This window comes from Amphiura filiformis, chromosome 11, assembly GCF_039555335.1.
Source record: "Amphiura filiformis chromosome 11, Afil_fr2py, whole genome shotgun sequence".
NCBI lineage: Eukaryota > Metazoa > Echinodermata > Ophiuroidea > Amphilepidida > Amphiuridae > Amphiura > Amphiura filiformis.
In genome coordinates, this window is record NC_092638.1 from 8954728 (window position 1) to 8971449 (window position 16722).

The 16722-nt window shown below is 36.1% G+C and overlaps 1 protein-coding gene across 1 annotated transcript in view; it reads left to right on the forward strand.

Annotated features, from left to right (window-relative positions):
• Positions 1-2798: 2798 nt before the first annotated feature.
• Positions 2799-16722, forward strand: part of LOC140164317 (ARF GTPase-activating protein GIT2-like) — a 73007-nt gene continuing 59083 nt past the window's right edge. Inside the window, 2 exon segments of the mRNA XM_072187592.1 lie at positions 2799-2954; positions 15336-15472. Coding sequence (XP_072043693.1) covers positions 2900-2954; positions 15336-15472 — 192 coding nt within the window. The 5' untranslated portion in view covers positions 2799-2899.

Genomic DNA, 16722 nt, shown 5'->3' on the forward strand with positions numbered 1-16722 from the left:
GACTGAGCTTACCTATTGGTAAATTAAACTCTCCATTAGACCCAGCTGGAAATACGGTTAATGATCTCTCAGCGTCTGTCCTCAATCCTCTACTTCCAGTGAAGTATGTTGATCCTAACCTACCATGCCTCTGACATAGGCCTACTTGTAGGCCTACGGGAAAACTCAAACTTGTAGATATTGGAGATCCCGTTGGAGATCTACACGAATGGAATTTTATGCTAGTATCAGCTGCAGAGCTTGAAGATCTATGCGAATAAAGCCTCCTGCTACCAGACTGTGATTGCCTGTGGAATTGGCATAAAATTTTGCATAATATTTTGCTATGCGATTTGACTGCCATCTTGTCAAACAATAGTATTTACATTTAATATAGTGTAGTACCGTAGCCTGGAGAATCACGGTAGAGATTAACTTAACCAAGGGTCATTATGTCATGTAGATAACCCGACCGAGATATAACCACAATAATCAAACTGTATTTGCAGACATACAAGATAGAAGATTCTAATAATTATTATGCCATCAAAATAGTAAAGTCTACCGATGCCTATACCATGTATGTTCTGTGCTACGTATTCGGAATTATGGGACTTTCACTCACTATTTTGTTGCGAGTCGAAAAGATTTAAGGCCACCTTTCACACTTCTGCACGAATGCACAACATTTTGACAACAACAATAAATCTGAACCTTTAATGAAAGGGGTTCCCGTAGCTTTAATTTACAAATTAAGTGATCAAATTAAATTACTCAAAGCAAATCACAATTAATGCAGATCACACTAGAAGTGATGCATGTAACCGGATTAACTATACCATTGAAATAGGTTAAAACAATTATTAAATATATCGCACTGCACTAGTAGGCCTACGTTCACGCGATGCATTGAATCATATGACAAAGAACAGGGATATCATGGTAAAGACCTTGATCATAATTCTATATTTACCAGTATCACTCGCACCTGTATGATTGGTATCTTTGAAAAGAGATGTATTCAATATATGATTACAGATATACACAGGTGATGAGTGCAACCTGCTTGTGGTCCAGGGCGATATATTCAAAAATTGTTTTAACCTATTGCTATGGTAGTTAATCCTGTTACATCATCACTTCTATACGGCGAATATGTCGCGGAATATTTAAAGAGCTTAGTTGCAAAAGGCCTTACATCCACTTTTGACTTTTTGAGAATTTTTTTTTTAATTGTGCAATTATTGCTTGTTCGATTTGATTCATTTAATTTTGGATAAAGTGTTGATGAATAGAAACTAAAAGAATAGGTTTGGTAAAATTTACAAGCCTTCCTATTTTTTATTATTTCTTTTATATCGCGCCTTTTGTGGACATCGGATGTAATGGTTTTTGCAGCAAAGTAAATGTACCCCTTTTCTAGAAACCACTTTTGCAATCAGATTTGAGCCCATATTTTGCACTACTTTATGTAACATGACAAATCAAAAAGAAAAATCGAAATATCTCATTTACTTTTTTGATTATGAATTTAAACATAGTGACCCAAAAACAGTTCCTTTTGGTTTTAATAATTAAATAACATTCAAGGCTACTATTGTAGGCCTACATCAAACAATTTAAACAAATGTATTTTTAAAGGAGTATATCGTGATCCTCTTTTTATGAGATTTTTCAGTAGATATCCACGATAAAAGCTTATTAGGCCTACCCAAATTTCAGTTGATTCCGATTTTGCGTTTGCGAGTTATGCATGTGGATTACACTGCTCCAAAGGCATTGTAATTTCGTTCTGGTATACCAGAACGAAATTCAAACCCTGATGATTTTTTGCTAAACCAATTAATCTGCAAGTAATTTTTGGTACATAAACATTTAATATGTAGCCAGAGGTTTCCAGTGGTATAAAAATCTCAACTTTTTTTGAAAATTTTAAGTTCAGTTTTCCGGAAATTCCCTAAGATTCCCCAAACGAGAAATATACGATATCTCCGGAAGGGAAGGTTGTATAAAGGTCAAACAACCACCATAAAATGTGTATTTTTACCCACACTATAATATCATGCCAATAACTCAATTTCAGGGTGGATGTAAGGCCTTTTGCAACTGAGCTCTTCATTTATAGAATTATTTTCTTTAAATTTTGATTCAATAAAACAAATAATGACACGTACGCGTACGGTAGGCCTACCGTAGTATATGCAATTCTTTACAGGAAGGAAATAAGAATGGATTTTAGGCCAAAAAGTAGCAAGTTGCATCCTATTCGGTAGGCCTAATCAAGGTTTGATATAGGCCTAATGAGTGTCATTTCTGACACAGATCTATATACGGCACTTCTCTGGTATTCAATCAATCAATCAATCAATCAATCAATCAATCAATTAATTAATTAATTAATTAATTGGGTCTAATCAATCAATTAATCCATCCATCAATTAATCAATCAACATTATCAAATCAACATATCTGCCAATCAACATGTCAGCCAATCAACCAATCAATCAACCATCCAACCACCCAATCAGTTTTTTATGATATCCTACATTTATTTACGTGTATAGGATAAGTTTTGTTTTTGGAGTTGTGGAGACCAGGGGAAAACTTGAAAGAGAGGGTGATTGCTCACATCTTCAGTTCCATCAAGCGCTGTATTCTCTCTGCAACTTCTCCACTATTTATCACAACCGTTCATCTGTTCTCGAAAGTGCTCATTTTCTGCTAGTACGAGACTATCAATCAAAGTTTTGCTGGAAACCACATAAATTGGCTCCTTACATTTTGAATGAACTATTGGAGCTATTTGACTAACGGGAATCTATCCCACAGAAAATCACTTCCGCCTGTCCCAGCCCATTCAATGTGAATGAATGAATGGACTCAGGCCATTGTGTACTGGGACAAAATAGCTTGATTCAGGATGAGGGGAAAACAGAGAACACCAGCAGAAATCTGCGCCGACTGCAGTTGTCCAGGTTAGTGAAATATTATTCGGAATGCTGGGGAATGTTTGAAATAGCAGCACGATACCAACAACGGGACCGACCGACTTTTGTGTGGAGTGCATGCATGCAATGCATGACTGAAACTGGCCATGTTTACATTATTTACAATGTACATTCATTCAGTGCAGTGCATTATCTCCCATACGCAAACGTTTATCATTTTGTGTGCGTTGAAACTATAGTTGTAGTTGCACGAAAATATCATGATGTAGACTACACATGTATGTATTTATACTAACTCCACTGATAGCTTTTACGAAGACAAGTAACATGAACTAAATTTAAAATAAAAATACATTGACAATCACAACATGCACAGTCAATGACATTCTAGACTATGTTATGTATCTTCAGAGCACAGTTTGCTAATTTTAAGAGGTTTTACAACTATATGTAGATGCTATTCACAATTTATACGTCGAACAACTGAATACATGCACAACGTGTGGACCAATATATTTTTGTAAACATTTTACAAGTCAAATACTAGGCCTATAACAAAATGTATATTTTCGTACAATTGTACAACTATCGTTTCTACCCTATGACCTATAAAAGTTACCTGTTATCAAAGTGTCCGCAAAAAATTGGTCATCGCAAGTATCTGGGTCATTATTGTATTCTGGGGTCCAATAGTGTGACATACAGTCAAAATTTCAAAATTGAATATTAATGTCAAAAGTTAGCTTAAATTGAGTGGAATTATATACTCTTTCAAAATCTGCAAAATATTTTCAGCGATGATTGCCCAGAAATCTGTTCTATTTTTTTATGAGACTGTGGAGAAATCACTCTAAAATGTCGCGCATAACCGGACACCAAACATGTTTTAACCCCTGCTAAACAAAAAATATAAATGCCAAAATGGCTAAAAAGTTGCAAGTTAAATGTGGTTTAGGAGCTTTTATAATGTAAAAATAAAATAACATAAGAAGTTGCTGTAACCTTCAAAACAGCATATTTGCATTTTGGTCAAAATACATGGTCAAAAATTGACCCAAAAGTTAATTATTGGGCCTGTTTTGTACAATTTCTGTCAGTTTAGATTAAAAGTAGCCATTTTTATGTGGGGCCAGCACAAGTGTGGCATAATAGATAAGTGGATGACTTTCTATAACATCAATTTTGTGCACATGAGAGAATTTAAGGTGCCCAGTGGTGTCGCGCATAACTGGACACCAAATCATTTGGTGTCCAGTTATGACTGACAATAACAAGCTATCTGTAATTATGTCATACTTTGAAAAGTGTATTTGACCTGCAAATTTATCTAAACATATCACACTGTTAGTGTTGTTTTAAGTATTCATTGTTTATCAGATACCCAATTTTTAAAAATTATGACATATTATTCATTTTCATGTGTCGGTCATAACTCGGTGTCCAGTTTGTCGTACAATATCCAGCTTTAACTTTAATTCAACTTATTTTGCAATTTCCATTTGTCAGTCATATATTTAAACATGTCATAATATATCATTTGAAGTATTTGTTGTTTACAAATTACCCCATTTTCAAAAAATATAGCACATTTTGCATTTTTACATGTCGGTCATAACGTCGCGCATAACGCGGACACCAAAATATGTACTTTGCGTAAGCGCTGTCTTTGTTAACAGATGTTTTGTCTCTAACATTTCTTTCATAATACAGTTTTAGTATACATCCTATTCACTCAATAAGACCAAATAAAATAAGCAATGGTCACATATAAATGAAACTAACAGGCAACCAGATGTAGATGATCTTTTTTGTCACAAGTGGTGTCCATGATTTTCGAGACCTTACATGTAATAAAAATTAAAAATAGCTGTTAACAATTTCTTTTTTGAAAGTTTTTAGTAATAACCCACTTGTTTTGTATAAAAAATTACAAATAGGCCAAATACCTGTTACAGTTTTCAAAATTCAGGGCAAATTATGTGTCGGTCATAACCGCACACCATTGGACCCCAGAATACAATAATGACCCATCTTTGATGCTGAAAACTAACGATATTCACGCAGGGACAGGCCGAAAACCTTACCTCGATCGTAAAATCCAGCCCATGCATGTCATAAATAATTCATTATTTCATTGTGTAAATGTCACTGATTGTGTCCATGTATTGTTATTGCACCTGCGAAAGCAGAAGTCATGCTGAATTTATACTCGATCGCTGGATCACACATGAATTCGCCTCTTAAAAAAAAGAAAACCTCACCGACCAGGTTGTTAAGCATCGAGCACGCTGACTGGCTTAGCCTTAGCAATTATCAAAGTAGTTTTGTAAACCAATCAGGTTAGACGTACTTTACTGGCGGGTCACATTAATTCATACTGGTACCGTAAAAGGCCGTCGCGTTCATTGATTGGCTTTATACAATTGCGAAGAATGGTTTTTGAAGGAGAGGTGTGGCATGATCATATTTTTTTGCCTTGAAGATGAGCTTGGCAGCACGGTTCTGTAGCTACGTTGAACTGATTTGAAGTCTGTTTGAGTCTTTCGATGTACCGTAAACCGGGGCTACATTGCCACTACCGGGGTAACTTTGCCACCTGACCGGTAAAATGATATATGCCTTTAGTGCAGAGTACACAAAAATAACACAAGGAATCCAATTAGCCGATGTGAAAATATATTATATGCCATATACCTGTGCATATGTAATTCATGTATATGGTGGTTAGTAACTTTGGAAAATCATTTTTAAAATTTGGGTTTTTTTTACACGTTTTTCATATTTTGCGAAATATCGACCCCACAGCCGCAAGTACTGACTTTACAAATTCACCCAATGTATAATTTGATACTTTATTATGTCCTTACTACTGAGATAAAATATCAAAACCCTCAATCTGTAGATTTGTACCCTCACAGCCTTGTGAAGTGTTGGGGGCTACTTTGCCACCCCACATCGGGGTAACTTTGCCACCCTCATTCATATGTTATGCCGACAGTTTCGAATAGATCTATAGATTAATTCTGGAATACCCTTCAAACCAGAATGAAATCTATAAGTTAGATGGTTCAAATGGTGTTCCAGAGTTATCCATACTAATAGTTCTTATTATTTCAGGTCAGATCACATCAGTACCATGGGGCTACTTTGCCACCCAATATATTGACTTCTAGATTGTTCAGATCTGTGTTTTGTCATTCCTGTTATATTTAAAAACCCAAAGGGTGGCAAAGAAGCCTTAATCAAAGGTTGAACTTGCTTCAAAATAGGTCTGGCAAAGTAGCCCGACCCATGGGGCTACTTTGCCCAATATTTTTTTTTTTTAATGGGGCAAAGAGTGCCCCAATGGTTTTCATACTACATATGCAAAATGCACTGGCATATAGCTTTCCTAATAACACCTATATGTAACAATTCATGCAAACATAAAAAGAGGGCGCACCACAACATCCAAAAAATGTGGCAAAGTAGCCCCGGTTTACGGTACATGTAATACCATAAAGCAGAGAGTTGGCATATAAATCAAGCCTCGATGTTATAATGGCTCGGACTGCATCTTGACAGGCAGCTTGGTCCAGAAACATTTGGATACGCGATAAGTTGCGGAGGTGGAAACTTATTGAACTGCATAGATGAGACCTGGTTTGACATTGATAATGTTTTGTCAAACACAACACCAAGGCTCTTTATTGTTGAAGGTGTCAGATCCAATGTTCAGCCTCACCTCTGATAGAGTGTTCAAATCGTGGGCGGGATATGACGAAGGACTCAGTTTTTGTTTCATTTAATTGAAGCATGTTGTGGTCCATCCAAAGTTTGATATCCATGATGCATTTAGTGAGAGTGCACAGTGCATTGTCCAGTTCAGATTTATTGCGGGGACTGAAAGGAATGTACAGTTGTATGTCGTCGGCATAGAAGTGGTATTTTACATCCTTATGACCGCTGATGATGTTGGCAATGGGATGAGTGTAGAACGAGAATGATTGTGGGCCGATTATAGAGCCTTGTGGCAGGCCGAAGTTCAAAGTTTGGGAATCAGATAATACACCGGCAATCTTCACTCTGTTTGTGCGATTACTCAGGTATGACTTTTAAAACCAATCACAAACATTATCACAAATACCAAAAACACTAGTTAGTCAACCTGTTTAACAGAACGTCATGATCAATATGGTGTCAAAAGCCGCAGACAGGTTGAGCAACACCAGGAAAACAGTCTGTTGATTGTCAATAATGCTCATGATGTCGCTCTTGACTCTCAGCAAGGCTGTCTCCGTGCTATGGCCCGGCCTGTATAGGCAGACTGATACGTTTGGGCAAGGTTATTGTTACAAACATGATTATGTACACTACACAAAGCAGATTTTTCAATAAGTTTAGATAGAAAGGCTGTATTTGAGACCAGTCTAAAGTTCTTAAGATTGTTACAATCCATGTCTTGTTTCTTAAGGACAGGAGTGATGATAGCTTCTTTCAAAGAAGAAGGAAATGACCCACTAGACAAAGATGTATTCACAATGGAAACCAACACAGGCAACATGATGTCAATGTTCTCTTTGACAAGCCAAGTAGGCATTGGGTCTAACCCGCATGTTTTATTGGGTAATTTCCCAACAAGTTCGGCAACCTCATCCTCACTGAGAAGTGAGAATTGAATCAGATCAGGAGGTTTGACATTGGCACCATTGGTGCTATGGTTAGTTTCCTTATAGTGCCATCATTTGTGGAGACAGAAGATCTGATATTCTGTCTGATAGTGACAATCTTCTCTTTGAAGAAGTTACTGAAGCGATTGCTTAGCAGTTCCATAGAGTCACATGAGGGCAAAGAAGTGACAGAAAGATTCAGCAATGTATTCAGTGTTTTAAAAATCAGTCTTAGTGTCTGCCGATTTCAGCTTGGCAACATAATACCGTACTTTGATTTTTCATGACGAATCAGTTTTGATAACTGATGGATTTGATCAAGATAATTTTGATGGTCTTCATAGAGTCTACCATTTTTCTGCCATTTCCTTTCTAATTTCCTACGGTTGCATCTTGCAAGGAGAACATCTTTGGTATACCACTGAGGGTTACCATGCGAACGAGTGTTCATGGGGCAATGATTGTCAAGAACATTCTTAACAGCCTGATCATAGAAATCAACTTGGGTATTACATGTACTACCACTATCGAAAGGAAATGATTGAAAAGCTTCACACAAATCAGCCTTACAGGCAGCACTATCCATTTCTGTATACATGTAATTACGAGTACAAGAAGTAACTTTTTTATGACATGGTTTGGCACGATTAATGGAACATTTAATGACATGGTGTTTAGATGGTTTTCTTGTGTACAAGATGTCAAGCACTTCACAATCTAAAAGAAGAGAATCATCAGGGCGGGAAATTATACAAGATCAATAATGTGATCACCATGTGTAGGCTGATCGACATGCTGAGTAAGGCCAGCATCCGATAAAGAATCCAAATATTTGGCAACTTCGGGTTTATTTGGTGTATCCAAGTGTAAATTGAAATCACCAACAACTAAGAGTTTGCCAGAAAGCAGGGCGATTTCATCCAAGAATTCATCAAATTCAGAAAAAAAACTTGATGTCTTCAACCCATTGATTGCCGCTCTTGATGAAGCCCCGAAATTTGTCTAGCCGTTCCATAGGCATAGACTCCCTGATCATCAATCTCCCAGTTCATTAGCATCTTGATCGCCATGTTTTCTGTCCTACTTTTTCAAGCCCAAAAGTTATGGGACTCTATTAAATGCATTGAAGTTGTATGCATTATGAAATTATTAATAGAGTATATACCATATTTATTTCGTCAAATAGTCACCCCCTCTCAAATAAACGCCCCCACCACTTTTTTCAACCAAGATGTTTCAAAAATGCCGATATTTCCATGCAATCTTGTGTAGTAAGCTTACCAAGTTGCCCACATAGCGTTACTTTTTGGCAAAAATCTGGATTGGAAACCCGGAAGTGAACCAGAAGTCAGTGTTTCTAGTTCATAGTTTGTCATTTTAGTGTGAGTTTTAAGTTTACCTAATGATTTTAACGTGCATTTTCGTTCTAAAATTGACCTTGAATAAACGCCCCCCTTTGGGAAAATGTAACGCCCCCGGGGGCGTTTATTTGACAAAATACGGTATGACATGAGTACAAATTTATTTCTATTTTTTGAATCAACCATGGATGATTCTAGGATTTAGGTCTAGGCCCAGGGACACCCCAAAGCCGAAAAAATAAATAACTTAACCCCCCAAAAAAAAAAAAAACATTTTTTAAATTTCTGAAATTTTGGGGTGGGACTTAACTCAAAGGTGGGACTATACTCGTGTCAGTACGGTACTATACATTTTCAATGGGGGTGAACTTTGACGTTTGCATAAAAATGTTTTGTACTGGAATTTCGCAGACAGTTTGGTCTTCATTCCTTCACAATATTTGTATTTTACATGAAATATAAATATAATGTAGGAATGAATAAAAAATGTTAGATTACAAAAATATGTTTTTGAAGGAAGTGCAAAGTTCGCCACCATTGCAAACACACTGCAGCCTCCTTGTGTTTATCTATCGGCAAATATTACCGACGATGCATCATGATTCTGGAATTGTGGGCAATATACCCGTCGTGATTGGCATTGTTTACTTCCAAATTTCCATTGCTTTGCATTATGTCATGCTATGCACAGCTTTGACTTTATGTTCTCTTCAAGTTCAATAGCACTGCTCTATGCCGACCAGCTGCGCAGACCAACGCTTACACTTAATCGGCCAATCAGATTTAGAATTATCGGTTTGTCACTTTGTTGTTATGATTAATACAACCCCCATTTCCGCAGTGCTGTACGGTGCAAAAACTGATTGAGGAGCCATTCGCTCCTAACTTTATAAATTTAGGCGCCCAAATTTTGCTCCCCAAGTAAACTGATGGTATTCCCACTCACTTGAAGTAATTCTATGTTCAACACCACTAGGTTCATGAAAAGTATCAACAGTTGTTGGATTCCCTGATTTTATTGTTTCATCCTCCTTCTCCTTGTTCCCCAAGTCCTTCAAATTCAAAGTTCTTTTTGGTTTTGTTTTTGACACCACTTTGACCTATCCTATATTGACTGGACGCATGCACACACATTGAATTACATAATTTACTGTATGATCGGTGGCTTCCCTGTCACAGCCACGTGCGTTGATTGTTCTTAGCTGCTGTATTCAATCTACATTGCACATTCTCATTTAAACACTACATACTCCATACACAGCATGTACAATGTAGGCCTATAGATATGTATTCCAGGAGTCTTCAGTCTTTATGCTCCTAAATAAAGCAGATAGCTTGTCCAAGGAGAAAGTCCCCATCGAGACGACATGATGCATATTCATAGCCATACATTCGTACTATTGAATGATGCGTTACATGAAATTACATCTTGCTGGCGATTAAAAGCTTCAACAGTTGGTCGCCATTGGCGCCAGGGGTTGAAGATTTAGTCGCATAAAAAAATCTAGTCGCCAATGCACCTAAAATGGTCGCATTGTACAACACTGCACTTCCGGGTGATACGCTATATATTTATGCGCTTAAAATGTAAACAATTGCTGTTCTTCTCTGCCAGAAACTGTAGTTATATCAGCCTAAAATGTTTTGCCAAGTTGTTTTTTAATTTTTTGCAATTTGTAAGATCTTTTGCACTACGGTACCCGATTTGTAGCAGTTTTTATGGTGCAAACATGAAGACAGGTTAAGGTGGTATTGGAGGCATTTTCTAGAAATTAGGAAATACTTTGAGCATGCTTTAAGGGGGTACTTCACCCCTGTCAAATTTTGTGCCTATGTTTGCATTTTTTCAAAAATCGTAGCGCATTGGTGGCAAGTAAGATATGTATATAGGGGCAAGGACTACAACTACTGCACTGGAAATTTTATCTCAGCACAGATAACATTTTGTAGAGTTACAGTAAAAAATGAGGGAAAACCAATATTTATTCAATAAATCAATAACTACTTGCCTTGAGTAGCTGAATTTTCAGTGCAGTAGTTGTAGTCCTTGCCTCCTGTAAGTATAATATACATCTTACTTGTTACTAGGCACAAAATTAGCCAAGGGTGTAGTACCCCCTTAAACAGATTTTAATTGAGTAGGGTAAAGTACACTAATCATGCCTTTTGTTTGAAGCAAATTGGACATACATGCAGTTTCCATAATACATCAAATTATATTATCTTATTGTTTTTATCAATAATCAATATAGTTTTATGAGCTAAAAGGACTAAGTGTAATTCTGTAAAGGTCCGTAACCTGATCAACAACATCATCCCCCTGATTTTTTTCATTGTCGATGAGTTTTTGGTATCACACAATAGATAATATTTTTCTCATTACTATCCTGAAATTTGACACTCCAAGTCGATGTATTTTCGGAGAATTCATGCAAAAACTGCTCAAGTAGTGGCTACTTGTGTTCAATGCATAATCTATTGAAGATATAAAAATGCATTGGTTTTGTACACTAAGTCTATAATATATCTTAAATAGATTTTGAAGTGAACACAAGTTACAAATCGGTCCCATTTGGATACAAACTTGTAATTTTTTGGTAACTTCTTTGCAAATTTCTTTTCAAAACTCAACCCCTGGTAGTAGTACAGAAAGAAGATCACAAGGCTTGATTTGATATAACTTATAAGGGGTGTCATTTCAGGCACAGTTCAATACATGTACTGTAAAAGTGGAAATTTTTGCGCTACATATATTTTCGCGCTTTTCGCCTGCTACTGCGAAAATAAGAACCCGGGAATATTCCCTTTGTGTATGGGCCAATGTAATGAAACATAGAATCGCAAATTTAAAAACAAGGGAAATGGTTCAAAATTGGCAAAACTTTTACAGTACCGGTAGTGCCCTTTAATAAAAATGTGGTACAATAACTTCAAACTTTATGAGGGTGTATGTGCAAGAAATAGCAATGGGCTAGTCATTATTGTTTATGTAATATTGAATGCTTCATAACCGGCCGTGTGTTTTGAACTCGCCACCCTAAGCGTTACATCACAAATATTATGAATTTTTACACCAATCAAGTTTCAAATTAGAATATCTACACAACTATCAACCCTAAAGTAGCAAAAGTATACATTTTTGAAAAGCTGAAGGCATAAGCAATTCAAATATACACATTTCAACTCATTGTACAGGGTGACCTTGAAGTTATACAGGGTGGAATAAAAAATTCCAAATAAAAAATGGGTAAGCAATGCATTGCTTATTACTAACTTGCAGTTATAAACTGAAAGTAAACAACATTGATTTGGTTAGAGGTTAGGGGATCCTACTGACTGGGGAAGAAAAAAAAAATCACAGCTGTTTGGTAATCTCAGAATACAGGGTGTCCCAAAATATGTTCAAATTTTTTACAATTCAACATATTTTGAACTGAAACATTTTACCCCTAACCCATACAGTAAAAGTAAGTCCATATTTAGATTCCTCATCAAATTTCCTCTCAGAAAATGTATACTTTGACTATGATAGGATAAGTAATTAAATATTTACAGCAACTTTTAGATTTTGAAGACATCCGCATTGCTTACTACAGTGTTTAATATGAAAATAGGTAGTTTTGTGCGTAAAAGTTTGTATTTTATAGACTAAACCAATCATAAAGAGTTCAAAATGATTAAAAACAATTAGCATAATTAATAACCTTTCACAAGAGCTCTTAACCATGCCTGTAGCCCATATGGATGCAAAGATATGATCAGTTGATTCAACGTGCACACACAAAATCTATATTTCTCATAGACTTTGTACATACCGCCACCGCCACAACCGCCACCGCCACAACAACCACCTCGGCCATTCTGAACCAAAAAAATTATAACTCCACTATCGTAGCTGATAAACAATTCTCCTTTGGAGGTCTGTTAGGTCACTCATTTAGCTACAAAATGACACCAAACACACTACAATACCTTTTGTTTAAGCAGAGATATAACAATTTGAACGAGTCTCGATTTGGAAAAGCGTAACAAAACCACCATTTTAGGGTGGCGAGTTCAAAACGCGTGGCCAACAGGAAACTATTAGTACAAATGCTGTGGATGTAATTAAAATTTTGTGATCCAAAAATAATTGAACTAAAATTAGTGTGATGCAAAAGTCAAGGACAAGTTTGTTTTGAGCTGTGTAAATTATAATATTAGTTACGTTGGCCTGTTGTATGCATTCAGTGGTGTTACCAAAACAGTTCAGAAAAATAAGTAAAGTAATATAAGCAGAATTCAAAGCTGTTCAAATAGCGAACACACAAAACAAAAATTAATGATAGTAACAGAGCTAGAGTTGACCAAGACAGCCCCTTTTATTATTAGGGGTAGGTTAAACAGCCTTTTAAAAAGGGTGATATTTCAAATTTCTTAGGGAACCAGCTTATTTGATGTGCCATGATCTCCTGGGCAATTTGACACCTTTTTCATCCAAAGGTGCCGGCCAAAACAAGTATTTGGATGGGGGGGCTCAAAATCAATATTTTCATCAATAATCATTATTTTATGCCTAATTCTGTTAAAGTTGGTGTTGGTTTGCAGGTATTAAATTGATGTCTAGAATTTTTGAAAGTTGCATAAAAATTGGAGTTGTCGTTTTCTTACAAAATGTAAATGGCGGTTTTACTTCCAAATAAGGATGTGAGGGCGCTTTGCATAAAACATGCACACATTCTTTTCACATGAAATTTTAATGATGTCAGTATGAAGATAATCACATGTAGCACATCCTAAAGAAATTTGGGCATTATATTTCTTTTCGTTTGACCGTGGCACCATTTTTCGTATTCTCAGGAAGCCTTCCATTGAAACGTACACATTTTAAAGTGCATTGACCCCTGTACAGTTGAATGGCAGCGTTCTATAAAATATTCAAATGGCTGCCAAAATCAAACCATACAATGTAAATTGCTCAAATTTCTTGAGCAGGTACTACCTATGATTATAAAATGGCCATTTTAAGAAAACGACAACTCTAATTTTTATCAAAAATGGAATTCTAAACATCAATTACATACAAATCAATGCCAACTTTAACAGAATCAGGCATATAATATTGATGAAAATATTGATTTTCAGACCCCCCCCAACAGACCCCCTTGTCCAAATACTTGTTTTGGCCAGCACCTTCTCATTTTTTGGCCGATTTGGATGAAAAAGGTGTCAAAGGAGGAGATCATACTACATCAAATAAGCTGGTTCCCTAAGAAATTTGCAGCATCATCATAATTCTTTAACCCACCACTATTATTATCAATTATGGTGAGTCATGTAATGGGCTATTCCAGTTGAAATCCATATACCCCCTGGAAGACAGGACCTTAATCTTCCACACAGCATGGAAACTGTCTTCCATAGGGGGTGTATTGATTTCAAATTGAATAGCACAATCACTTTGAGCCTCACAAGTGATTCATGTTGTTGATAGCTTGCCCATTATGAAGCTGGTGTTGGATGGGAAATCCCCACTTTGTTTTCATATTATGTTAGTGCCCAAGAACACGGTCTGTAGATTCATTGACCAATCTTTACATGTTTTGTTTTCTATCTTACATTTCTTTTGTGCACTTCTGGTGTTGTTGCCACCATTCACCACGTTTTTGTTCACACTATATCGAGCTTTAAATGTTATACTGGGGTAATGGAAAAATATGAGCTTTCATCTGATATCACAGTTTTGAGGAAGAAGAAGGGGAGAATTTCATCAAAATGAACTATTGAAAGACGGGTTCATCAGTTATTTATGAACCCGTCATGGAAATGAATTATTGACCGGTCACATGTGTCCTGATCAAAATGCGCAATCGCAACATCCATTCAGCATAAACAAATATTGACTGCTTTATTTTCGGGACATGGTGCGCCTCGGGTCATAGCATGGTTTTGAGATCACCTTGGGCCTATAATTTTAACCATGCCCCTCATAGCAGTCAATATTTATATAATATCTTCTCCCATTTGGGGTACATGCAGATACCCATACAAATACACAAACAAAAAGCCATTTGTGATGCTATCAAGCAAAATGAGTCGGATGTTGGGAATATTTATTTTGAGATATAGCCAATAATAGTTTTTAACTTCCTTTGTATTTTATTGTTCTGAGCAACACTAAAATGGCCATATCTCTGAAACTGTATATCAAATTATAATGGGGTTTTTCAGCAAAATAAAGCTCTGATAATGTAAAATTAAACATCAAATTTGAATTCTGATCGACATCGGACTCATTTTGCTTGATCACATCACATTTGGCTGCACATTTCAGTAAATTTCAATAAGTGCAATCTTGAGTTATTAATTCTATTTGAAACCTTTGCTTATTATTTTTCAAATGTATTTTCTCTCCACAGATCCTGGTTGGGCTTCTCTTAATCGGGGTGTTCTAATTTGTGATGAATGTTGCAGTGTACATCGTAGTCTTGGCCGTCACATCTCCCAAATCAGATCGTTACACCATGGCCCACAATGGCCAAGGAGTCTCTATGAGGTAAAAGTACATACAGGCACTGTAAGTTGAAATCAGTGAGGAAGGAAAAGAGCTGTAGAATTCTCTCCTGGTCTCCTCAAGAAGAACTTTAGAAAGCTGTTTGTAGTTGTACAAATGGATAAGGTGGCATTACACCCCCTGATAAATTTTGTGACAAATTTTGCATTTTTCTCAAAAAATAACTACACACTGGTAACAAAAGTTATGTATATTATAGGGGCAAGGAATCCAATGACTTCACTGAAATTTCAGTGATTCAAGACAAGTGGTTCATTTAATATATGTTAAAAGAAATGAGGTACATTGTAGCAGTACCTCTTTTCTTATCATAAATAACATACCGCTTGTCTTGAGTCACTGAAATTCAAATGTAGTAACTGGATGCCTTGCCCTATAATATACATAACTTTGTTACCAGTGTGTTTTAGTTTTGAGAAAAATGCAAAAAATAGCCACAAATTTATCAAGGGTGTAGTACCACCTTTAAGTGTACAAGAGTTTTGTGAGTCATCAAGAAGCACTAAAGTACTCTTACAGGTGCATGTTAAGAGGAGCTGTAGAGACGCAATGGGCTGGCTATTCCAGTTAAACTCCATATCCATACAGCCACTATGGAAGACATGATCTTAATCTTCCACACAAGGAGTGTGAATTTCAAATGGGGCTACCTGAACGGGGTGGCTCCATTTGAAATTTGCACCCCCTGTCTTCCAAAGGGGGTTTATGGATTTCAAGTAGAATTTTCCAATTGCTCCTGACAGTTCATACTTAATTTAATAATAGTTTCAAAATTTTAGTAAATGGAGATGTTCAGCATTGAATTTACCATAGGATATGAACATCTCTATACATGTTCAGCGAATTTTCTAGTTAATGTGCTATTCACCTAAAATGCATTGTTTGTATACAATGTATATGTGACCATCCACCATGAACCTAGTGTAAAGTCCAATTTCAGTGAAATATATGGACCAATAAACCTTGCAAATATTAATAAAAAACAAAGGAATTTCAAGAGGAAAACAGATTTTTGAGCACCTAATTTCCAAGCAATTTAAATTATGACAGGTGATATTGATAAACAATATAGCTTGTTTATGAAGATTTTAACTAAAATAATCTAAGAATAAGATACTCAAAATTGCAACTTAACACTGGCTTCCTTATGGATTGTCACATACAAAAGTAAAGCAAGTCCTATACAAAAGTAAAATGAGCATAACTTTCAATGTAAAGAATGAAAATATGGA